We start from the raw sequence: 26159 nt of genomic DNA, 5'->3' as shown, positions 1-26159 counted from the left end.
CATTTTTAATTATGAATTCAATATTTTATCAATTTAATAGCCTACTAAAAACACGGGGTCTGGGACAATCAAAACAGTATATAAGCTACATTAAAGAAATGTAGCGAAAATAAATTATGAAGACTTTTATAATAAATTATGAAGATATTGTGAAGTCAAGAATCAGTAGCTGAGAAAACACTCTTAGGCCTACATTGTTGTATTTTTTCTTGTCAAGTGTGCTTGTGCCGTCACCATCATCTTTCTTTAAAATACATTAGACTTGGTTTGATATTTTGTACCTTGGTTTTCAAGTGTAGCCTAACTTAAATGTCGAAACAGTTGCAGAACTCGGGAAATGATGCATCCACTGTGAAGCAATATGCGTGTAGGAAAAGCCTTGTTGCACAAAGGACAGAGGCATCTTTCTGGGAACCAGGATTTATGTCTCCGGGAATGTGCGTGAATTCATCCAGATTTACCGCCCACACTCGCGTGGAAGACACTGACCGGATCAAATCGGTTCCCCCACACAGCAAAAGTTACTGAAAACTTCACAAAACACTTTCAAACCCGTTCAATCGAGCATCGGGCGTCACGGTAAGCAACATTTCTCCATTAAACCACACGAGTTGCAAATGCGGATCGTCTCGCTCAGGCTTAGTTAAAAAGATCAAATCTGCTGGGGTTTTAACTTCGCAATTGCGAAATCGTTTGTCATTGTGATGGCGAAGTAGCTAGTAGGCTAACTTTTAAGTAAGTTAAATTCATTGTGTTTATTTCTCAGCAATAAACAATGTATCGGTGTGTTGTTAAGTTAGATACTTCTGACTTAACGTTGTGAAGTTATAGGTACTTCTACTTGGATATGCTACTTTTGTCTTCTTCACTGGAGTGTGCAAAAAGTTACTATACCCATCGTTATTGTGTTCTGTAAACAATCCTTTGAATACATTGTATGAAATCATGATAGTGCTGTAGGCTAGGCAATGTTTTGAATGACATATTAGCGCACTGCATACTGTGACTGTACTCAGTCTTAAAGGAATATAGTTCACACAAAAATGAAAATTCTGTCATTAATTACTCACCCTGATGTCGTTCCAAACCCATAAGACTTTCGTTCATCTTCAGAACACATATGAAAATCTTTTTGATGAGAGTTTTCTGTCTCCATTGACAGCTACGCAACTACCACTTTGATGCTTTAAAAAGTTCATAAAGAGATCGTAAAACTAATCCATATTAATTGAGGGGTTCAGTCCAAATTTTCTGAATTATATGATGAACATATTTAATTTAGGCTTATGATCAGCAAACATAACAGAAGCTCAACCGAACCTGCTTGAAGTGTGCGAACAAACCTCTTGCCGAAGCTCAAACGTGATGCGTAACACAAGAATGAACCTCATTGGTTCTCGCTCATCAAGCGAACATGTTTGAGTTTCAGTTTACCACAACTGATGTGTGAATTAATGATGAATATTTATATGTGAATAAAAGCCTAAATTCAATCTGTTCATCATATTAAGCGACGAGTCTCTTCAGAAAATTTGGGCTAAACCGCTCAATTCATATAGTTTTACGATCTCTTTATGAACTTTTTGAAGCGTCAAAGTGGTAGTTGCATAGCTGTCAATGGAGGTACAGGAATCACTCAGATTTAATCAAAAAGATCTTCATTTGTGTTCCAATATTTCCATAATAACCAAGGATTAAAAAGTGGGTGTACACTGTTGCACTCTCTAGTCTTTCGAAAAGTTTTTTTAATTTGTTTTCCCTTTCCAGTCCGAATTGCCCTTTACAGAGTTTTCTCAAATGTTTATTGTCATTTACTGCTTGCATACTATTTCATAAACCTTAAAAAGTGTACATAGTGTAAATGCACTCTGCAGTCAATTACTTTTTTTTCTGAAAAGTTCAGAACACTTGCTGCCTTGTCGGCATTTTATAACTGTGACAGGAGCTAGATTTGCTGATTATTGGAGTCTGTGGTCAGCTGATGACTGAGATAGATGCGGTTGTGCAAGTGCCCATGTGTGTATTTAAATGCCAGAGTTCACACTTAAGTAACGTTCAAGAACCACACTTCCTTCACAGCTACTAGGAATAGCAGAATAATTCAACCCCCTCAAACTGTTGTCTGTTCCTCACGCAACACTGATGTACGACTTCAGAAGACCTGTAATGTTATTTCATGGGTTTGAGTGGAGTGTTCTTTGTTATGATCTCTTGTGTCAGTGTCAAATGAATTTTTGAACAGACCTTGGAATTGTTTTCACGTGTTTGGGTGTTTTCAAGCCTTCCAGTTCATCGGTTGTCCTTGAATTTGCCTAATATCGCAACTGTTGGGGAAGCAATGTGTCTGGATTGAATGGAAACGAAACTTAAGATGTTTTGAAAAGTGACTGCACGCATCTGGAATGAAACTTCTGTTTTCCTTCCACAGGTCCACTTGCTTATTGTGACATGCTGAGAGTTTTTATCAGGGCAGCAGCCATGCGTGTGGAGCTGAGTTTGGGGGTTTTGGTGTTAATGTGCATTTTTAAAGAAACGACCCAATGTTTAATAATCAGCGAAGTGAACTGTGACAATCCCAAATTGGACACTCGTGAATTTGTGGAGCTGTACAATGATGGCATGAATCCCGCTTCTCTGGATGGATACACACTGGTGTTCTACAACGGTAATGGAGATCAAGCCTACCGGGTTATCGATCTGAGCGGACAGCAAACGGATCATAAAGGCTTCTTCTTAGTTGGTTCTGCTGAACTGACTCCCCTTCCCGCCATCACTCTTCCGCCCAACTCCGTTCAGAACGGGCCAGACGCCATCGCACTCTACGGTCCCAACTGGGACCCGGTTTCTGTTGGGGGACCCGTTTCAGGAGTGGGGTTGTTGGACGCAGTGGTGTACACTTCTCGTAAATCCGCAGAAGGTGCCGATGGCCTCGCGTCAGTTCTGACTCCCGGCTCGGTTCCGTTCCTGGAGGATGAGAAGGCTCTGGAGGGGGACGAGTCCATTCAGCGCTGCTGGCAGTCGGGAAACCTCTGGACGTTTTACACTGGCCCCCCCACCCCTAATTGGGTCAATCATTGCCCACCGCCGACCCCTGTAAAAGTTTGGATCAACGAAGTCGACATCAACGGGCCGTACCGACAGGGTCTTGTGGAACTTGATCTTGGCATGGCAAACTGGACGTTTTCTTTGGTGCTTTATGACGTCACCACAGACCTTATTAGCTCGAGTGTGGAGTTCTCCAAAGACAAGGCTGGGATCTTCACCATACCTGTGCAGACTGAAACTTTGGCAGGTAGAGTTAATCGGATACTTGTAGATAAACTTATTTAAAATCACTGTTCCAAACCAGTGTAATTTAGTTTTATTTACACACCAATATAGTATTTGTTAATATTTGGAATTACATTTTCAGTTTTTTCAATTTTAGTAATTTTATGTAATTTTCTATTAATTTTTATAATATAATAATATATTTCTGTTTTGCTTTAATTTATTAAATTAAATTTTTAAACATTTAATTGGATTATTACATTTATTTATTTTTATTCAGTTTTATTTAATTTTTTTGTACTTTAGCTTTTATTTTAGCCGAGGCAACAATTCTACGTTATAAGTTTTATCTAATATTTTATTTTATTTCAACTATTTCATTTAAATAAATTTTTTTTAACAATACAATGGTTAATTGTTCAAACAATTTAGTGTTGTTTATTGTCTCGAATGTTGTTGGGTAAAACTTAGAAATGTCCAGATCACATATAACCCCCGATTCAAAAGAAACAAAAATGGAATTATATTTTGCATAAAGATTTGTAAGACCATTTTAAAACTTTGGAGGATGTGTTTTGCATTATTTTCATGACAAATATTCTCTTCTAAATTCTCATAATGTGATGGGAAAAAAATAGAATTAATGAAAATCATCCTGATATAATTATAATTTTTTATTTTTATTAAGCAGAATAGCATAACAACTGTACATTATAAATGTACTTTACATTTCAAACAATAATTATTATTATTTAACTTTTTTCAGTGTAGTATGCTGCTGAGTGTTTAGATTTTCAATGTCATGAAAATAAGGCCATCTTTAATCAAAAAATGTATTTACTTTTTATTTTTTTAAATGAAGTGATGAAATATTCATATGCAACTAAATACATTTTATGTAATATTTGATATTTCAGCATTTGCACTGTATGACGGCCCGCCGACAGACTTCCCTAAGGGCGACCCCCTCAGCCACAAACAGCCAATCGATGCCTTTGTTTATGGTGACTCTGCGCACATGCCCAGTGAGAACCTCACAGAGACACTCATACCCGGGAGAAAACCCTTCATTCTCACAGAAAGGTGATCAGCACGTGCCATACAATGTGTTATTGTGTATTTCAATATATATTTACCCCTGTTTGTATGCTGCAGTTTTCACACAGCAGGTGTTCATGTCAGTCGATGTGGTGTCACCGAATGGACGAGAGATCCGGGACTGTTTGTTACGAGGCCCCGGAGTCCCGCTAAACCCAATGACTGCGTTTGGTTTCAGTCCTGCCCGCTTAACATGAGTAGGTCTTGATTTCGTTGCGAAACAACCATATTTACAACTTTCTTTCTCTTCCATGTAAAGGACACATTTTTAGGGTTCAATTCAAAACACTTTATTTGTCCCCGAAGGGGCAATTAATGAGGCCACGTAAACCATATACATAAAAGCATCATACATTAAATAAATGGGATCATGTCTATGTTCCCACAGCCCTATGTTCCCACAAATGGCCTACCTCTGACCCCACCCCTAAACCTACCCGTAACTGGAGTTTAGACAAATCGTAAAAAAAAAAAATCTTAGAAATGTGGGAACATAGGGCCGTGGGAACATAGGGCTGTGGGAACATAGGGCTGACCCCAAATAACACAATGTGCACGGAATACATGTTAATTAGAATCTGCTACAAGCAAATACCTAAAAAACAAGTCCATACCATGTATAAGAATGAATAAATATGTAAATATATATGTATATAAATGGCTTCCCCATTATGTGTATCAAAGAACTGTGTCCGGTCATGTTTTTAAGTTCTGCCTTGTTGTTTCAGCCTTTTCTACAGTGGGAGGACCGAGCTATCCCTCGATTCATAGCAGTATTGATTTCCTGCTTAATGAGGTCAACACTAACACACCAGGAGGAGCCGAGGACGAGGAGTTTATAGAGTTGTGGCATCCGTCTGGCTCCCGTATGTCGCTGGACTTCATCTGGCTGGTGATGATCAATGGACAGAATGTAGAGGTGTACTATGAGCTGGAGCTGAATGGATATTTCACAGATGATGACGGATACTTCCTGGTGAGCAGCTGCATACTTGAACGCTTGCAAAAGAAGAACAAATAAGTCATGTTTGAATTCCATTTAGTAGTGATAACAGGCAATTATTTACACTCCCATTCAAAAGTTTGGGGTCTTAACATTTTTTAAAAGGGTCCTATTATGCTTTTTTTTTTCATTTTCAACTTACTTTAGTGGGTAATGTTGCTGTTTGAGCATGAAAAAGGTCTGCAAAGTTATAGTCTCATGTAGCCAGACCTTCAAACTGACCGCAGAAGGTCTGGACTCCATAGCAGCTTTCATTGGCCAACGACCGCCTTGACTGACATGTAAAGCAACCAATCACAGTTCATTTTGTTACGCGTTGTGTTTTGGGGCGTGAAAATAACAGATCGGTGTGTGAAACTCTTGGAGGTTTTTTAAAAAGTATTTACACAAACTTTACATACTTTACATTCTTTTGAAGATGTTCATAGTTGTAACATGACGGCGTTCTTCTTCCATGAGGGGGTTTGGCATCACGGCATCTTTGTTTCTAGACGGACCATTAAAAACGCGATGCACACGTCTCCCGGATATCGTGTAGAATATAACCAATCAGGTGACGACTTTGAAAATTAACGGTTACAAAGTCACAAAGTTACAAAGTCATTCCAAATGGAGTTATTCTTAATATCAGTGCGCACTGTTTCTGAACTCCCTGACTCCATTGTAGTCTTGGGGTTTTCTTCTGGGAACGAACACGTCACAATATTCCTCATTTAAATAATTTCTGCCCAAGGCATATGCAAATAAAGGGGCGGGGCCTGGTTGAGTTAGTTATTACTGTGTTGAAACTCGCGGTTATGGTAAGGGGGTTATGGTTGACCAATCACAACACCCTGCTCCAGTCGACCAATCAGAGCACATTGTGCTTTTGAGCAGAAGGGCTTCAGAGAGACCGGGACTAAACAGAGTGTTACTGACAGACTGGGAAGAGAGGAGAATATGGGAAAAATAATGTTTTCTAAAAGACCCCGAAAAAAACAAAAGACATTGAAAAAGGCATAATAGCTCCCCTTTAATGTTTTTGAAAGAAGTCTATTCTGCTCCTTTTATTTGATCAAAAATACTGTAATACTGTGAAATATTATTACAGTTTAAAGTATCTATTTTATATTTGAATATATTTTAAAATGTAATTTATTCCTGTGATCAAAGCTGAATTTTCAGCATCATTACTCCAGTCTTCGGTGTCACATGATCCTTCAGAAATCATTCTAATATGATGATTTGTTGCTCAAGAAACATTAATTATTATTATTATCAATGATGAAAACAGTTGTGCTGCTTCATATTTTTGTGGAAACATGTATATATTTTTTTAGGATTCTTTGTTGAATAGGAAGTCCAAAAGATTTATTTGAAATTGAAGTAGTTTATAATATTATAAATGTCTTTACTGTCACTTTTAATGCATTTAATGCATCCTTGAAACAAACATAAAGTGACCGCTTTTAAAATCTCTCTGAATCTGTTCCTCCAGATTGGCAGTGCTAAGGTCGGCCCTGACATTAGGATCCCATCGAACACTATTCAGAATGGGCCAGACGCTGTAGTGTTGTATCGCAGCAAGTCTCCGCCCTCTAAGGAGAGTCCGAATATTCCGAGAAGCGGTTTGCTGGATGCAGTAGTTTACCGCACTCGTGGATCTGAGAAAAGGATTTCAGAGATAACGCAAGCGCTGACACCGAGACAGATCCTTCTACTGGAGGACGTGAGCGTGTTACCCGGCGATGAGACCCTCAGTCGATGTGGAACCGAGAGACTCAACCTCGGTGCTTTCAGGGTGAGAGCTTGTGTTTCTGTTCATGTGAGCTTCATGCCGAATTCTCCTAGAAACTTACTTGATCTCATTTGTACCATGTGCAAAGTGTTTAGGAGAATATATTCCTCTGAGGTCTGTTACATTTTTTTTCACTTTATTTTATTTCACTTCACTTTACTTTTACTTTATTTTATTTTTATTTCACTTTATTTTTACTTTTATTTTTTATTTCACTTTACTTTTACTTTTACTTTATTTTATTTCACTTTTACTTTTATTTTCATTTTACTTTAACTTTATTTTATTTCACTTAACTTTATTTTACTTCTTTAATTTTACTTTATTTCACTTTACTTTAACTTTATTTTATTTTACTTTACTTTTACTTAATTTTATTTCACTTTTATTCTTTTTTATTTCACTTTTTTCTTTATTTTATTTTTTATTTTATTTCACTTTACTTTTACTTTATTTTATTTTATTTCACTTTTATTTTATTTTAATTTAATTTCACTTTACTTTAACTTTATTTTATTTCACTTAACTTTATTTTATTTCACTTAACTTTATTTCACTTTACTTTAATTTTAACTTTATTTTACTTTACTTTACTATTACTTATTTTATTTCACTGTACTTTTACTTTATTTTATTTCACTTTTATTATTTTTTTATTTCACTTTACTTTTTACTTTTATTTTTTATTTTATTTCACTTTACTTTTACTTTATTTTATTTCACTTTTACTTTTATTTTATTTTAATTTAATTTCACTTTACTTTAACTTTATTTTACTTTACTATTACTTTATTTTATTTCACTTTACTTTAACTTTATTTTACTTTACTATTACTTTATTTTATTTCACTTTACTTTAACTTTATTTTACTTTACTATTACTTTATTTTATTTCACTTTACTTTAACTTTATTTTACTTTACTATTACTTTATTTTATTTCACTTTACTTTAACTTTATTTTACTTTACTATTACTTTATTTTATTTCACTTTACTTTAACTTTATTTTACTTTACTATTACTTTATTTTATTTCACTTTACTTTAACTTTATTTTACTTTACTATTACTTTATTTTATTTCACTTTACTTTAACTTTATTTTACTATACTATTACTTTATTTTATTTCACTTTACTTTAACTTTATTTTACTTTACTATTACTTTATTTTATTTCACTTTACTTTTACTTTATTTCACTTTTATTCTTTTTTATTTCAATTTACTTCATTTTATTTCACTTTTCTTTACTTTTATTTTTTACTGTACTTTATTTTTATTTTATTTATGATATTTTATTTTAAAAATGTGTATATTACTTTCAAACCGTATACAGTGAAATGTTTTTCAAACATTATTACCACAATCAAAATGGATTTGATTCATTTTTTTAAATTGTAATTACATTACAAATTACATTTGTTTACAGAAATGTTGTTGCAAAACAAACATAGGGGTACAGTAAAGAGCAAGACCATTGCCAGGAAAAGAGAGAATTAATAATAATAATTTTTTTAAAAATCCATTGAGTAAAAATTAAAAACTTCTGGCAGTCTAATCATATAATAAATCAAGTTGAAATGTTAAAAGTCACAGGCGATAGAGGATGAGCGCATTGCAGATTGTAAACTGCACATTTTGACAAATTTAGTAGGTCGTCTAGGCACTGAATGCTTGCATAGCGTTTACTCACTGTGCACACTATACACTATGAAGAGATGCTTATGTAAGTAGCCTATCAGGATTTATTTTGCCGGGTGACACTGCTTTCTTAGGATTTTATGTGCTGGACCCATCAAATGCATGCCATATTAACCCTCCATCATGTGTCCATAGGTCGCTTCTCCCACACCAAGGAAGCAAAATAACTGTCCCACGAAACCCACTATACCTCCACCTCCTGAGGGTCTCCTCATCAATGAATTAAACTTTCTAAACTGCACTGATATCCAATGTGTATTTGTGGAGTTGAAAGGCCCACCGTTGACTCCATTGAATGGACTTGTTTTAGTATTTTTTGGGGAAGACTTTAAAGAATTTACTAGTCTCCCGCTCACTGGCAGCACAGGAACAGACGGGCTCTATCTCATCAGGAACGTGTCTAACGCAGGTGGGTGTGTCGATCTGGAAATGTCTTCTTTGTGAGGCACAGCTTGAAGTGCATGTTTTGGTCCCAAAAAAAAGTAGACTGATGTGTGCAAAATCATTTGAACTTTTGTCTCTGAAACGCATTTTCTCCATTGACATTTCTGAGAATTCTTCATTAAAGACTGAATAACAGCTCTGAGATGAATCACAATATTACATACTTTGATTTAAAGCAGAAAAGTATAGGAAAATCTGTGTACTTAAAATGATTTTATTAGGGAATAAACATTAAAAATGATAAAATCATTGATTGTTAGTCTAAAACGATATAAACACAATTGTTAAATATTCAAGTATGTTAGGAAATGTAATGAGACCAACCGCAGGATTGTGGGAAAAGTCATTTTACTCCTGTTTTCATTTTTAAAGTAGTTTTATTTGTAAGTATTTGTTTTGGATTGTTTTTTGCCTTTAATGTGTGCTGTGTTTGGAATGGGATACTAGTGTGCTTCTGTGTTAATCTTTACTGGTAATTTGACTAATAAACTTGATTGAAGCATAGATAGTCAACCTCAAATAAAATACAATAAAAGTTAAATAAATAAACAAATAAACTGTTCAATGGAGAAAATGAATGGGATTGTTACTTCTGAGAGACTGATGTTCTCTTTAGACAAACCAGTGATTTGGATTAAACGGCAGATTAATTCTAAAGTCGAGTCAAATTCATTTGTTTACTCATGGATCTTTGTGTTTGTGCAGATCTGGGTTTGCCAGTGCTGGATCAATTGGCATTTGCTGCAGTGCTGTTGTGTTTTGAGCCGTCAGGATCAGGTGTTTATGGGAAAAACTCGCACAGTTTGGACTGGTTTGTTTTTTCCGATGACCCAAAGTTACAAAGAATTCTCCAGCACAACAAAACACGCGTGGAACCCACGTTGCCCGAGTATGTTTGGGAGCTGCTTTTGTATTTGAATCCAGTGTGTTATTGGCATCAGCAGTTTTTGTACGCTGTTTTCATGCTCTGTGTGCTTGTGTTTTTGTAAGATATTATTCCATCTCTCGATGTGCATCAGACGGGCTCTTTCTCTGGGTCACATCCCAGGAGACTCCAGGCCTCCAGAACCTCTGCCCGAGTCCTGCCTTCTCCAGCTCCATGGATGTGTGCCTGCAGAGAAAATATAATCCAGGAAGTAAGTGTTTTTAAAGGGATAGTAGAAAATGATTAGCCTAGAAATCCAGATCTAAATCTGAAAGATTAATGGTCTGGCATCGAGTAATGAAACTCGGCCAGTTTGAGGGGCGGCACCAAGCATGCATTTGAAAATCTCACTGCACGCAATTGGATAACACTACGACCAATCACAACAAGCCATACGCTTAGCTACCAGCGGAGCTAACTGGTAGATTAGTCTCTTGCCGTATCCGGTCGGCAAAACAGCAAAAACGTCCTTCTTGCAAAGGAACGATTCGAGCGCCGTCTTCTGTTCCTCTTTTAGATAAAAAGCCAAGTCTAACTCGTTCATTGTAGCGGCCAAAGCCGTTTCGAACAACTGGTGTTCATCCATAGCCATCTTGCAATGTTTACTAATGACTTCGACGTCACAGCGCTGTCATCATCTGTTTATCTCGCCTCTGGCCCGCCTATATCAGATAACCCGATGTGATTGGTGCAGCTCGGATACAAGGGCATATTTAATGAGCATCATTACTCGACACCAGAGTAAACTCGCTGAGCAAATTCAACTTGTGCTCTCGCGAGAACTCTGGACTACCAGGGTAGAAAATGATAGCATACGGGTTTAAAATGATATGAGGGTGAGTAAATAATGACAAAATTCATGCCGCAGCTCAATTCCATTATGACTAATGCAATCTACCAGAAGCGCAAGTTAAAAATAATGTGGCTTGGCAAACACTGTTCGAATAATGCATATATTAGCCACAGATCACTCTACAAAATCTGCCTCTGTCTCTGTACATCTGTTAAAGCCGTTCAAATACAAAAAAATATTCAGTTTCTGTTGAAAACCCAGAATGCATAACACATATTTTTTTAGAACAACATTGTTGAACTCAAATGATCACACACAAAAATGGAAAGTTTAAAATTAATTTCTCTCATGCCGGCCAGTAGCATCTATCTGTTATTTTAGTTTGTGATGCTCTATAACACTCATCGAGAACATTTGAAGAATTGCTGTATGTGTGTCAAAAACCCACAAAACATGCACAAGCATGTTGAACACACCCAGAGAATTAAAACTGCTGGAATGACATGTGACTCAGAGAAGATAAGAGAGTTTAGATGACTTATCCCTCATTGTCCTCCAGGTTGTCAGTCTTTTTTCACTTGGTAGGAAGTTAAAGTGTTCCCACGGTCCTCAGAAGAACTGGAAACATTTCAAATGTTGATTTCTATGCCTCATCCAAATTAATACATCGTCACATATTAATGGAAATAGTCAGTACACACACGTTCAAATGTTGTTGAAATTAATATTTCTATTTAACAAGGATGCATTAAATTGATCAAAAGTGACAGTAGTGAAATAAATGCTGTTCTTTTGAACATTATACACATTAAAGATCCTGAAAAAGTTAATAGATAATAGTAGATATTAATCAAAAATGTTTCTTGAGTATCAAATCATCATATTCGAATGATTTCTGAAGGATCATGTGACACTGAAGACTGAAGTAATGATGTTGAAAATTCAGCTTTGATCACCGGAATAAATTACATTTCAAATTATATTAAAATAGAGAACAGCCATTTTAAATTGTAATAATATTTCACAATATTACTGTTTTTACTGTATGTATGTACTGTACTAATGTCTGCACTTTTCAGTAGGCACTTAATGTGAGATGCATCTAAAATGTCCTCTTCTAAATAAATCAGTATTTCTTGAGAGCCGTTCACTGAGTTCTTCATCTGTCTCTCTCAGATTGTGACCAGGAGGAATTGGCTGATTTGTTACAAGATTTGTGTGACTGTGGGATCTCAAGCTTGCATGTTAAAGGTAAGTCACAATAAAACACACATTCATGTTAAAATGTACCTGAATCGAGTTGACCTGATACTGATGGAAATGTCCTGTCTTTACGCTATGTTAGGTGTGAATGTGTCCTGCGAGGCGGGTACATTGGACGCACAGGGGCCTGTTCTTGCTGTTTCTGACCAACAGAGGGAGCAAATCACTGAGACACTGAACAACAACAAGCTCTCATGTTCACCCGCACAGGAGCGACTGGTTCATGGAGGTACACACACACACACACACACACACACACACACACACACACACACACACACACACACACACACACACACACACACACACACGTTAATGCCAGATAACTGCTAGAGTTTGCTCTTATGGAAGTCCTGGGTTTATACTGGCCTAAAGAAGTAACCGTCCGTGTGTGTGTGTGTGTGTGTGTGTGTGTGTGTGTGTGTGTGTGTGTGTGTGTGTTATTTTGTATGTCCAGCGGGGTCACCGGTCGCACTGCAGGTCGGGCTTGTACTCGCAGCGCTTCTGCTGTTCGCACTGGGTGCTGCGCTGTTTGTCTACTTGTACAAAAAAAGGTGAGGAAAGATCAGTTTGTGTGTGTGTGTGTGTGTGTGTGTGTTTTGCATTAAGCTCTCTGTGGTGATGCCTATAATAAGATGTATTATAAATATTAAAATTATTTTTAATTAATGTCAATATAGAGTTTAAAAGTAGTTAAAGGCACAATATGTAACTTTTTTGCTTTAAAAATAGCAAAAATCACTATATCTATGTTATATATTTTTTTTAGTTGTGTACTTACATTATCCCGACTGTTTCCAACAACTTTCAAACCAGGAGAAATTTGTAATTTAATTCGAAGACACGTCCCTTTTCTTTATTTCCGTTTTGTCGCTGTCAATGGCGTCATATCCGCGTTCTCCCTGGTTTCCGCTCGTACTGCCATAGCAACCAGAGCCCTCTGACAGTAACCAAAGCGACTGATGTGGACCACTGTGTAGTTCGCAATGTCTATCTGCACGCTGTTGTTGTTTCGTTCAAACATTATGGACCATGGCAAGCAGACTTTGGATAAAAAATGTGAACTAAAACGAGAATCAATATCAGCGCGGTGTTTTCGAGATGCCGAGAGCTCCCATAGACAGTATATAAACGAGAGATCCACGTCCGAGACTTCGACCGCTCCTACATGTACTTTATTAAACAGGTGAGCACATTTACAACTAATCAATGTTATATAGTTCAACAATGATAAAATGTTAGAATATGATCTGTATGTTATTCTAATGTTGATCTAGCTTACTGCTAGTCTCATACAGACAAACTAACACATTAATTTCAACACATTCAAATGCAGTTTAGTGTGATAGTGTAATGTTAGACCAGGTGAAACAGCGCTGCGTTACCTCACAAGTTTAATTTGTCTAATAAACTGACCTGTGAGTAGTAATTCTGCACTTGCGTGTAGTTCGGTAGAATGAAATGTCCATATTCCTTTTATATCCGCGGGACTCGCGTCGCGTGTGGAGCTGATAGCTGTCTCTTAGCAATCCTGACCTTCATATCACAGTCATGATAAAAACATCGATGTATTCACTCATCCATAAACATTATTAGTTCGGTCGGCTTGACGTTGACGACAAGATCCATAATTCTTAGCAAATGTTGCGTCATCAAATGACGCCTTTGTTATTGTAAATAGTTTAGCGACCCCTAGTGGCGAAAAATTCCATACTATACGTTTAAGCTTTTTCCTAATACTAAATATTGTTTATTTATGCCAAATAAAATTTAATTAATATCAATATACTATTTAAAACGTATGTATTAATGTAGTTGTATATTATAATATAATAAAATGTATATTAATATTAATTCAGTTAATTAATTGGTAGAAATAAAAAGTATGTAATATCAAAACAGAATTGACCAACTTTTAAATTAAAAGTAGTTCAACTTTATTATATATAATATAATCATATATAATAATTTAACTGACCAATGAATATACACTGAACAAAATTATAAACGCAACACTTTTGTTTTTGCCCCCATTTTTCATGAGCTGAACTCGAAGACTTTTTCTATGTACACAAAAGGCCTATTTCTCTCAAATATTGTTCACAAATCTGTCTAAATCTGTGTTAGTGAGCACTTCTCCTTTGCCGAGATAATCCATCCACCTCACAGGTGTGGCATATCAAGATGCTGATTAGACAGAATGATTATTGCACAGGTGTGCCTTAGGCTGTCCACAATAAAAGGCCACTCTAAAATGTGCAGTTTTAACGTATTGGTGGGGGTCCGGGGGAAAAAAAAGAGCATCCCAAACACATTCATTCATGCTGACGGCAGGATTAATAATTTAAATGTGGAATTTAAAATTCCACATTTAAAACATTTTACACTTATACAACATGGTTTATAGCCATAGTTATTTAGGCGATTAACACAGTAAAGCCACAACATTCTTTCAAGTACCTTGGAGTACCATGGTAAATACTGTGGTACCATGAATATGATAATCATTTTGTACCATAATACAGTATATATCAAAGTACCATCTCATTGGATATACTTTTTAAAGAATATATTCATAATTTATTTAGTTTTTGTTGTGTGATTAGCCGATTTGTAGAATGAATGTGCTCTTGCTCACCTTCTGCATTTGAGAAAAGAAAAAAAAAAATATGTTCAAACATGTTTCAGCTCATTATCTGTGCTGATCTTTTCGCAGGCGTCCTTCTGACTACCTCTCCATGCAGTTGAGCGAACAGGTCGAGACGCCACTCGAACTTTAGTGTGTATGCTTGAGTGTGTGTGAAGTTTTGTTTGCGTGTTTGTGTGTTTTTACTATAGATGAATGCAGGCTCACAGGTTTTGATTATGCAATGTTGATATTCTCAAGATTTTATCAAAGTGTCAGGATGTTTAATTTCTTTAGTGTTTTATCAAATGTTCCAAAAAAACGTTCTTTTATTGAATTCAGGTGTATTTGTATTGTGACTTTGTGTGCTAGCATCTAACATTGTGCCACTGCTAAAGTCCGGCCGTTTGTGACTGCAGGTTTCCGTACGGGCTTCCTTCATGAGTCTTTCTCCAAATGTTGTGTTTGTTTCATGTGTTTACAGATTTTCTTTTATGCATCTGCAAAGCGTTATCAGTTGTTCTCAGGGTCATCAGATCAGTGTTTGAGTGCATTTGACCACAGAAGCATTTCAGTGTGTCGCTTACAGTAAGACGGAGAAAAAACTGTCCAGCTTGTTATTTACAGTACGCACTGTTCCCTCAGTTCATTCTCATTAGTTATATTGATCTTAACTGCCTGGTTCTGTCACTTAAATCTCATTCTAGGACTGGCAAGTGCTCATGACATTCAATTTTAAGCACCCTAGACAGAGCAGAAAACACACATGCAGGAAATAAAGGGTGGAAATGACAAAGTATAATATTGATTACTAGTGTCGAAGTGTAGAGTTGCAATGTGTTCCATTATGTTCATTTTCAAAGGTCTTTTTTTTTTTGCATTTTGCTGTGTTTTCTCAAAACTAAAATACAATTTGCCAATTTTACATTTTCACTGGTTCCTTGTAGGTTCTTTTTATGTAATTGATTATTGATTTAGTCTTGCGTCATTGATTTTTGATGATCAGACATGTACATTTGTAAGAGGAAATTTCTTTTTTTTGTTAAAAGGACTATCACAATAAATGTTTTTTTTCTTAACATTGGCTGTGCATGAAGTTTTTTCTCTTCTATATAACACTGTACAAGGGCCCTGTACACTACCGTTCAAAAGTTTGGGCTCTGTAAGATATGATAATGTTTCTGAAAGAAGCCTCTCACGCTCAAGGCTGCATTTATTTGATCAAAAATACAATGTCACAGGATCCTTCAGAAATCATAGTGAAATGCTGATTTGGTGCTCAATTATTAATAAGTTCTTATTTTTATCAATGTTGAAAAGGTCGTGCTGCTTCATATTTTTGTAAAAAAATAAATAAAAATGATGCATTTTTGTTTTTAGATCAATTAGTTCCAAAAATATATACAAAACCTGTACTAATTTAAAGAAAACACGTTAACAAGAACATTAAATCCAATATTTGGGGGATAATATAGCATAACGGGTGATTTACCAGAAATTTTTAAAAGGCTGGTAATTTTTAACAGGGAACTAGAAAATTTGTTATAGAGGTGTTATTGTTATGTGTGCTCTTATACAGCATGTGCATATATATATACACACACATCACACTCTTTCGTCTCTTCCTGTTCTTTAATCAGCACTTCCTGTCCTGTCTGTATCGGATGTGACATCTTCTTAAGACACAGTCCCTAATATAGTGCCTACATTCACTTTGTATTGTTCACCACCCTGTTTTGCATAAGCTTTGTTTTGTTTTTGCTTTGAACCTTAGTGTGTCTATGTAATGATCTTCACACAACTTTAGTCATGTGTGAATATATGTTGTTGTTTTTTTTCTGTTTGCACAGTCCAGTGCTTCATGTAAAGCAAGCGTTTGGAAATGTGTGTGTGTGTGTGTGTTTTGTATGTGGTTTTGTGCACACAATGGCAGCATGTCAGACGATGCTCGCGTCAAAAGTGCATCTGTGGCCTGTTGCACAGGAAGAGAAGGAGGTGCGACAGGAAGGATAGAAAGAGAGGGAAAGAAAAAGACAGACGGTGCATGACAGAGACACTCAAACAGAGAAAGTGTCGAATGGAGGATGAAGATGAGGTCTGTGAGAAGTAGGGTAGAGACGAGCGGAGGTTAGTGAAACTGAACTCAAAAACACCTGCTGTTTGTCGTGTGTTTAGAGCCTCGAAATCTGAAGAAGAACGAGACGAACTGAATCAACGGTGAGTATTCAGTTTCCTCACTACAGCTGACTGTCTAAATGTCATAAATATTGATGATAACGTCTGTCTGGCTGTCTATCTCTGTCTATCTATCTATCTATCTGTCTGTCTGTCTGTCTGACACACACACACACACACACATATATATATATACACACACACACACACAAGCTTATTAAATATATTTCACAGGTGTACACCCATAAACATGATTTTAATGATTTGAGAGCTTTTGAGAACACAATCGTACATAAATGTAAAATAGTAATCACTAACCATAGTTATATCAGTTAATATTACTACAGTAAAATTTCTTTTGTGTATTTTAAAGAAATGTTTTATTTTCTTTGGTACTGCCTGTGCAAAACTCACAGCCATGATTGTTATAGGCTTTGCATTGGCAAGATAAACAGAACTATTTTCCAGCTTCGTTTTCGGATTATTTTGACTCCTCCGCTTCACAAGTGTTGCTGGAAATGTTCAAAAAATACTTTTGCTTTTTTCCTTCCACGCACCTTGTTGATTTGGTGAAGTTTCACCAGAATAACTCCACAGCAGAATATTTGTCAGGTTTCAGCTACTATTAAAAACCCAACCGTGGGAAAAAAAAAATAGTTTTCGATATATTTTTTATTAAAATTTTACAAGGGAAGTTACATACTAATGTGTGAAGAAGACTTTTAGGCCAGTTTACACCTTGAGTGAAAGTGTTACATGACTGACACAAACACTGCTGTTCTGTTACTAATTGATCTGCACATTTCATACATCTTAATGAATTATGACCGTTAAGACATTTATAATGTTAACAAACTATTTCTATTTCAAATTAAAACTGTTCTTTTGAACTTTCAATTCATAAATGTGTCTGGAAAACAACAATGCATCACAGTTTCCACAAAAATATGCAGCAGCACAACAGTTTTCAACATTGATAATAATCATAAATGTTTCTTGATCAAATCATCATATCATAATGATTTCTGAAGGATTATGTGACACTGAAGACTGGAGTAATGATGCAGAAAATTCAGCTTTGATCACAGGAATAAACTACATTTAAAAAGATATTTAAATATTAAACAGTTATTATAAATTGAAATAATATTCCACAATATTACAGTACATTTGAAAGGTAGGGTAGGCAATTTTCAGAGAGCGGTTAGTAATAGCAAGTTAGCTTTGAAATGATGAGATCCCACTCTTCCTTCAGAGCGTCTCAAAGCCACGCCTCCTTCAAAACACATGAACGCGTACAGCAGGGAGCAAATAAAAGTGCCACGTAAACTACCTCATGTCTCAAAGCACATAACATCGCAATAATAATAATGAGCAAACAACTTACCTGTACCACCTGACTGCTGCAGATTCATTTTGCCGTTGATAGTGTTGACATTGAAACGCATAAATTCGAGTCACGAACCGCTCCGAGTATAATGTCACGGGTTTCCATCTCTTGCAATTACAGTAGTTACGCGGCTGCTGTTTCGGTTGCGGTGCTCGGTGACTGACGTCTGTCTAACTCTGCATAGCATGACGTGTGATGTCTGTGCGCGGAGTTATGGAAATACATATGCTGACAGGCAGGTGGGAGATCGCATCGTTGCATTCGGACTAAATGCAATGATTGGATGAACATTTTATGGTCCTACGCCTTTCCAAAGACGATATATATATATATATATATATATATATATATATATATATATATTAGTGCTGTCAGTTAAATGCGTTATTAACGGCGTTAACGCAACTCCATTTTAACAGCAGGACTAGTAACGTGCAACAACTAGTAACGTTAGAAAAACTACAACACCACACCAGATCTAGCTAGACCGGAAACAAAACAACAGGCGAGCCAGCCAAAGAGTAGAAGGCTAATGTTTGGCTAACGCTAAAGTTTACTTTCCAAGTTCCATTGACAAGACCAAAGTAAAAACATTTGAAAAAAAACATTTGCACAAAGCAAGCCGATCCACTTTTCCGTGTTGATAAGAGCATTAAAATGAGAAAAAATAATGGGACAAAAAGAAATCAAGGGACATTTAGAATAGATAAAAATGTGCGATTAATTACGATTAATTGCGAGTTAACTATGACATTAATGCGATTAATCGCGATTAAATATTTTAATCGTTTGACAGCACTTATATATATATATATATATATATACACATTTAGACCACTTAACTTAGTGATTGCTATCAGGATGTGAAGAGATTTTAACCAGCATAACAAAAAATGTTTTCTGGAACAAATCACCGACCCTGCCTTTAACAACATCAATTAACCTCTTCCATTAATTCATTCATTCAATGACAGTAGTCTCCTTTAACTGGACTTAATTCGAGGTCTGTTTTAATTTTAAATGGAAGCCACATTATCGATAGCTATGACGGATGTACTTCACCATCACTTGCTTCTACAAATTTGCTGCCAACTCTTGCTAAATCTATAGGCTACTTTGGCTCAACCCTGAGGTTTCAGGGGTTTCTCAGCAGCTGCTGAATAACATCTGCAGAAGCAAACGCTTGAGAACGTTCTGCTGACTTCGCCGTTTCTTTCTGCCGCTGTGTGTCTGTCATATGGGACTCATTATATGTGTTTGAGGAGAAGGTCGAGGTTGCAGTTTCTACCTCACCTGAACTCCTGCTTGTGCTTTTTTGAGTCTACATGCTATGCAGATTGTTTTGTTAATAGAAATATACCTTATTGTAGCATACAATTTTCATAGATTTCTTAACGCTACTGTCTTCTAACCTGCGTCTTACATGCTGTAACCATAGTAACACAATGTTTATTGATGCATGTGGGTAATGAGGTCAGGTCTTGGTTTCCACTGAACTGATATGTGCTAGAGTACCCCCTGTTCATTTACTAGTACACTAACATCACCAGAAACCATGACAAAAGCCAGAGTGTCACTATTCCACATTTCGTTAATTACAAAATATACATCTAAGAAAATGTGAGCATTACTTGTCTGTGCAAATCTCTCATCTACAATGCCGTATCCATTTGATTGTTGTGTGTTGTGTTTGTGTGTTACAGGGGAATGGATCCTACTGAATCACACTGATGGTCTGATACCCAGCACACACACACTCGGACACGCTTTCCTTTTAGCGCTCTGCTGGGATGGCTAGACATGACCATATCCCATGGGAGGAATACTGCTACCTGGATCTGAAGTCCAATGCTCAAAAACAAGAGACTAGCAAAAGGATGGAAGGTAAAGATAGAGAGCCCACAAACACATTTTAAAACTCACATCTGTGAGTGTCTGTGCATAAAAATGTCATAAATATTACATTTTAATAAAATACATAGTTTTTGAAATTGTATATTTGTATGTATAAATATATTTGTATTTAATATTTGTATTGAATATTTTTTATACATAATGTAGTATAAATGTACAATACTGACAATTTCTCTGTCATCAGCCATTAATAGTGAATATTAAATACCTTAGCAGCTCCATGCATGCCTGTGCATAATTTTTTTATATTTTTTTAAAAAGTTGTATAGATTTTTAATACAGACCATTTCTTATTTCGTACAATCATAACAGCTATTAATATTAAATATTAAAATGTATAGGCTACATTTAAAACATTTTTTTTTTTTTTATAATTACAATAATGTTCCATTTGTTAACATTACATTGCATAAACTAACAATGAAAAATACTTTTAAAACATTTATTAATCTTAGTTAATGTCAAATTTCAACATTTGCTAATACACCTTTAAAATTAAAAGTTGTATCTATTAATATTATTTTAATGGACCTGAGGTAAAAATTAACAGTTGTATTTTTATGAACTAATGTTAAGATTAATAAATACTGTGACAAATGTATTGCTCTAATGCATTAACTAATAAAGTGTACAATAAATGTAAAGTGTTATCGAATAAATTTTCAGTACTAGAAGAAAATTCAGTATCTTTGCATCCCTATCTCTAAAAGCTTATGCTACATGTTCTTTGTGTATGTATTTGTTTGTTCTTCAGATCCCGGGTGGTTGCGCAGACACCAGGCTTTGTTGCAAAGGTTCTTATCCACTTCCATCTTGGTAAATGTGGTCCATCACATGAGAAAAGCAGACCTGCTCAATACACAGGAGGCGGGGCTTATCCAGGAAATGGGGGCTTTGAAGGATAAACTGCATTTATTGGTTGAGTTCCTGTCTGTCACTGATCCACATGGCGCCGCCCTTCAGACTTATCTTCAAAGTTCACACCCGACTGAGTACAACCTTATAACTGTACATGGTATGCATGACTTTATTTGTCATTTTCCAATCACTTTTCATCCTTGAGTTCCTCACTTCTCCCTCTTTCTCTCCGCAGACTCTGTGGTTCGACCGCATAAAGACGCTCTACTTCAGCGACTCAAAGAAGATGAAAAAACATTTGCGCAACCCGGCGGAAGCTCACCCGGTTCCGCTTTCCTCCTTATTGAGTGCGTATCTGACCTTCAGCAGCGAGAACACGACCTCGTACAGGTGTCAGTCAACAGAGGGGCGGGGCCTCTTCACGGTCGAGCACTGGGATTGGACAAGCTGATCGTGCCTTTGACGAGGGTTAGCACCGCCCCACGTGTGACGCTGACCGTGGGCGTGGCTGGCAGCGGGAAGACCCGGATGGTCCACCGTTTCGTCCAACTTTGGAGCAGCAGTCACATCTATCCAGAGCTGAGTCTTGCGATCCCCATTGCATGCTGGGAATTGAGCAGTTTCGATCGGTTATCGGTCGAGCGCTTGCTACGTTTGTTCGTTCCGTATGATAACGTGGATGTAATTATTTTTAATGAGTCCTGCAAAATATTACTAATTTTGGATGGATTGGAAGAATTTCGCCAATCGTTGGATTTCGCAGATGCTCCGCCCACTAGCGACCCTCGTCGCGAAATTCCAGTATCGGACCTCATTGCGAATATTGTACGAGGTAACCTTTTGCCATGGGCAACACTCTGGCTTTTGTCAAGGCCTGGTGTTGGCGCGAAAGTTCCCGCGGGATTGGTCGATCGTGTGACAGAAGCCCCGCCTCTTTCGCGAACGCAAATAAAGAACTATATTAATCATTGTATTACGAACACATTAGATAGGCACTCTTTATCACAAGAGAGCTCATCGTCTCAAACGCACATACCTGAGGATGTCTCCTCTCAAGTGTGGACTTACCTGAATTCTCAGAAACCGTTGCTCATTTTGTCTTCCGTCCCCGCGGTCTGCCACATTATCGTGACTACATTATCGCGCCTTATAAAGTTGGAGTCAGATTCCACGCCCCTTCCCCGGACTCTAACAGAAGTCTACGCCCACTACTGTTGGCCACACCTCTCTGGATCAGACCCGGCCAGTGGCGGCATCAGGAAGCCGCTGAGCTCTCTGGGTCGTCTTGCGTTTTATAGCCTTTTACGGCGACGGCATACATTCAGCGAGAACGAATTGCGAACTTACGGTGTTGACGTACCTCCTCAGGTTGGGACTCTCGGCCACCGCATCCTCCAGCGCAAGCAAAGCTGGTCGTCCGAAAGCGTGGTGTGGCAGTTCACGCACACGTCTGTGCAGGAATTCCTGGGAGCTCTTTTTTACTACATTTCGTCAAGGCGTGGGATGTTTGATCTATTCTCCGAAAGTAGTGTCTCCTGGCCCCGCATTGGCTTCCACAGTCACTACCGCGCAGCGCTGCAGAAAACCAACCAATCGGACGCCGCAGCGCAAGGCAACCTCGACCTCTTCATGCGCTTCTTGTCAGGGCTGATGTCTCCGGCGGTCACCGCTTTGCTAGGTGGACCTCTGGGCGTTTCCCGCGAGGAGCAGGTGACCCAGCGCACCACGGCGACAAATTTGCTACAGAATACGGTGACGGGGACAGGAGGTGACGCCGTAAGTATGCGCAGCGTCACTATGGTCACGTGTCTGGCGGAGCTGCAACAAGGGGAGTGGCTACGGTCAGTGGAGGAGGATCTCATTAACTGCGGCCTGCGGGGAAAACTGAAGGGTGGAGTTTGCTCTGTGCTAGCTTACTTGTTGCAAGTATCAGATGCATGTACAGAAGAAACGCAACTGTCTAATTGCCTAGACTCCTCCTCCCTAAAGAGGCTCCTCCCACAGCTGCTGTACTGCAGTAATCTGAGGTAAAACGCGCATGTAAATACACATATTCTTAGATGTTTGCAAAGAAAAGGCCCTTATAGGGTTAATTTACCCAAAACTGAAATTTCTGTCATTAATTACTCACCCTCATGTCGTTCCAAACCCGTAAGATTTTCGTTCGTCTTCGGAACACAAATGAAGATATTTTTGATGAAATCTGAGAGCTTTCCTCCATAGACAGCTACGCAACTGACACTGAATAAATAAGGTCCAGAACTATAGGAAAGACATCATAAAAGTAATCCATGTGACTACAGTGGTTTAACCTCGATTTTATGAAGCGACGCGAGTGCTTTGTTTGCACAAAAAAGAAAATATTGACCTGCAATCCAGTAGGGGGAGCACCACGACACATGTGTATTGTGGTGACTCAAGAGCGGAAGTGAACGCGCTTTGGATAATATAATATTATTATAAAACAATATGAGGGTGAGTAATTAATGACAGACTTTTTGGGTGAACTAACCCTTTAACACATCCTACAATTTACACTGGCAAATGCAAACACAAATTATTAAATAAAAGACAAAAGTAAAAGTAGTCTCTACAGTTTGAGTGATATATTTCAGCGGCACTTTAGATTTGTGTGTGGAATAAACAAAACGTTTTTCAATTAAAATATATTGTGTATCCTTTGTATTCCAGAATGGAAAACAATGAATTTAAGGAAGGTGCCATGGAGCTTTTGGGAAGTCTGTTGAGTGCCAAAGAGTGTCATATTCAGATGCTCAGGTACCAGTGTTATTTTAGGATTACTGATGTACTATTAATACTTTGAACTTGTTTTTATTTTAATTTTAGTCAACGAGTAATTTTGTTAAGATTTTGTCTTTTAACCCTTGTGAAAAAAAAACCTATATCAAAATGTATATGAAATGTATATTTCATACTAAGTGTACTACAAATCCATTACCATACTTACTGACATATCGCTTGAGACATAATTAAACTTTATTTGGATAACTTCTTTATTGCACAATGCACATTTCTTTATATTAAGCCTAAAATGTGTTTTAATGTCACTATTAGTAAGGATAGTATATAATCTATAAATGCAATATATTTAAAGTGTGCCTAAAGTATACTTGCAATAATTCCATTTTAGCACAATCAAATATACATAAGTGCATTAAGTACAAAATTAGTTGTTAGTATACAAAAAGTACAATTGCAGGGTATTTATATTAAGAATATGTACTGTATTTGTAGTATACTTAGCTTATTTATGTTAACATTCTTCTCTTCAAGTAGCAAAAATATTTTTCTATGGTTTTAATTTTAGATGTAATAACCCTGTAAGGTACACACATTTACACATAAACTTATTGACTTGTTTAACTCTCTATCTCTCTCTTTTCTAGTCTGGCTGACAACTCAATCAGCAGTAAAGGAATTAATCCACTCAGTCGGGCTCTACTCGTCAACAGAACCCTCACGACCCTGGAGTCAGTGACTTTATTAACAAAAATTTGTTTTGTTTTTGTATTTGTATATTTGTGCATTATATTGTATTTTCAATACTATATTTTAACTTGGTCACTGAATAATATATGCAAACTAATGTGATATGTCCTTTCCTTTGCCCTTGATCCTTATAAGCTGAATCAACAAGGGAAATTGAGGATGTTAAATAAAATAGATCTTGTTTCTTCTCTTAGCCTCCGAGGCAACAACATCAGCGCCAAGGGAGCAAAGACCTTGAGCGAGGCACTAAAAATGAATCAGGTCCTCGTGTCAGTCAAGTGAGTTCTAATAAACCATTATAGAATTGTGACAGCTGTAATTTATAACATAATATAATATAATTAGTGCTGTCAAGTTGATTAATCGCGATTAATCATATCTAACATAAAAGTTTGTAAATGTGTGTGTGTGTGTGTATTTGTTGGAATACAGTATATATACAGACATATATTTACAAACTTTTATGTTAGATGCGATTAATTGACTTGACAGCACTAAATATAATATAATAGCCTATAATATAATTAAATGTAATATAATATAATATTTAATTATTTAAAAATGCTACATTTCTAATTTCATAGATTATATTCATTATATTAATAAAATAACAAATGAGGTCCTTATGTCAGTCAAGTGAATTCTTATTAGCCATAACAAAATTGTTTAGAATATTCATAATATAATTAATTATGTCTTTTTTTATTAAATAAGACAATTTAAATAAAAAAAAATATATATTTTTTTTAAATAAATTAAAGTAATAAAAAAAACTTTAATGTGTAAATTTAAGTCCTAAAGTATTTAATATGTGTGTTTATGTGTTGATTGATGTAGTTTGCAGAGTAATCACATAGAGGATGATGGTGCTCGTGCGCTGGCGGACGTTCTTCAGTCAAACCGAAAGCTCACCACACTGAAGTGAGTCTGTGTTTCAGTGTGTGTGTGTGTGTGTGGGTGTGTGTGTGCTTTAATAGAGCATCATGCAAATGCAAATCTTCATGCATTGCAGTCTTCAGAAGAACGGCATTGGAGCAGAAGGAATGAAAAAGATCGCAGACGCCCTCACAAAGAATCAAACTCTACAGGATCTCAAGTAAGATTCTCAGGTGTCTGCTTAAAGTCTGACTGAGTGATTAACGGAGAGATGAAACACTCTATTGAGAATAATTGTGTGTGTGTGAATGTTTCTACAGTGTGTCCGGCAATCATCTGGGTGATTTGGGAACAGTGGCTCTGGCTCAAGCGCTTATGGTCAACCACGTTCTCCACACGCTCAGGTAAAACACTCTCAGTTAGCGAGTTCATTTGAAACTGTCCAGTACAGAAGCAGCTCTGAATGAGTGTGTGTCTCTCTGCTTTAGTCTTCAGAGTAACTCTGTGAGTGACAGAGGCATTCGAGCACTCTCACA

The 26159-nt window shown here is 36.7% G+C and overlaps 2 protein-coding genes across 2 annotated transcripts in view; both read left to right on the top strand.

Moving 5' to 3' along the window:
- The first annotated feature begins 381 nt into the window (after positions 1-381).
- On the top strand, positions 382-15978 carry LOC307153520 (uncharacterized protein). Its single transcript, XM_079863012.1, has 13 exons — positions 382-579; positions 2429-3292; positions 4188-4353; positions 4426-4565; positions 5097-5344; positions 6849-7151; positions 8985-9258; positions 9999-10182; positions 10284-10429; positions 12188-12262; positions 12357-12503; positions 12732-12828; positions 14991-15978. The coding sequence occupies exons 2-13, from the start codon at positions 2449-2451 to the stop codon at positions 15052-15054; spliced, it is 2688 nt and encodes an 895-aa protein (XP_079719138.1). The 5' UTR covers positions 382-579; positions 2429-2448; the 3' UTR covers positions 15055-15978.
- Positions 15979-16819: 841 nt separating this feature from the next.
- Positions 16820-26159, top strand: part of nlrc3 (NLR family, CARD domain containing 3) — a 14040-nt gene continuing 4700 nt past the window's right edge. Inside the window, exons 1-11 of the mRNA XM_079863008.1 lie at positions 16820-17117; positions 20169-20349; positions 21134-21394; positions 21473-23264; positions 23929-24015; positions 24645-24728; positions 24942-25025; positions 25585-25668; positions 25760-25843; positions 25944-26027; positions 26112-26159. The exon at positions 26112-26159 is cut by the window's right edge and continues 36 nt beyond it. Of these exons, the coding sequence (XP_079719134.1) occupies positions 20256-20349; positions 21134-21394; positions 21473-23264; positions 23929-24015; positions 24645-24728; positions 24942-25025; positions 25585-25668; positions 25760-25843; positions 25944-26027; positions 26112-26159 (2702 nt within the window). The 5' untranslated portion in view covers positions 16820-17117; positions 20169-20255. The remainder of the gene's footprint in view (positions 17118-20168; positions 20350-21133; positions 21395-21472; positions 23265-23928; positions 24016-24644; positions 24729-24941; positions 25026-25584; positions 25669-25759; positions 25844-25943; positions 26028-26111) is intronic.

Source organism: Squalius cephalus (assembly GCF_949319135.1).
Source record: "Squalius cephalus genome assembly, chromosome: 25".
In the NCBI taxonomy this organism is placed as follows: domain Eukaryota; kingdom Metazoa; phylum Chordata; class Actinopteri; order Cypriniformes; family Leuciscidae; genus Squalius; species Squalius cephalus.
This window is presented reverse-complemented; position numbering and strand designations above follow the sequence as displayed.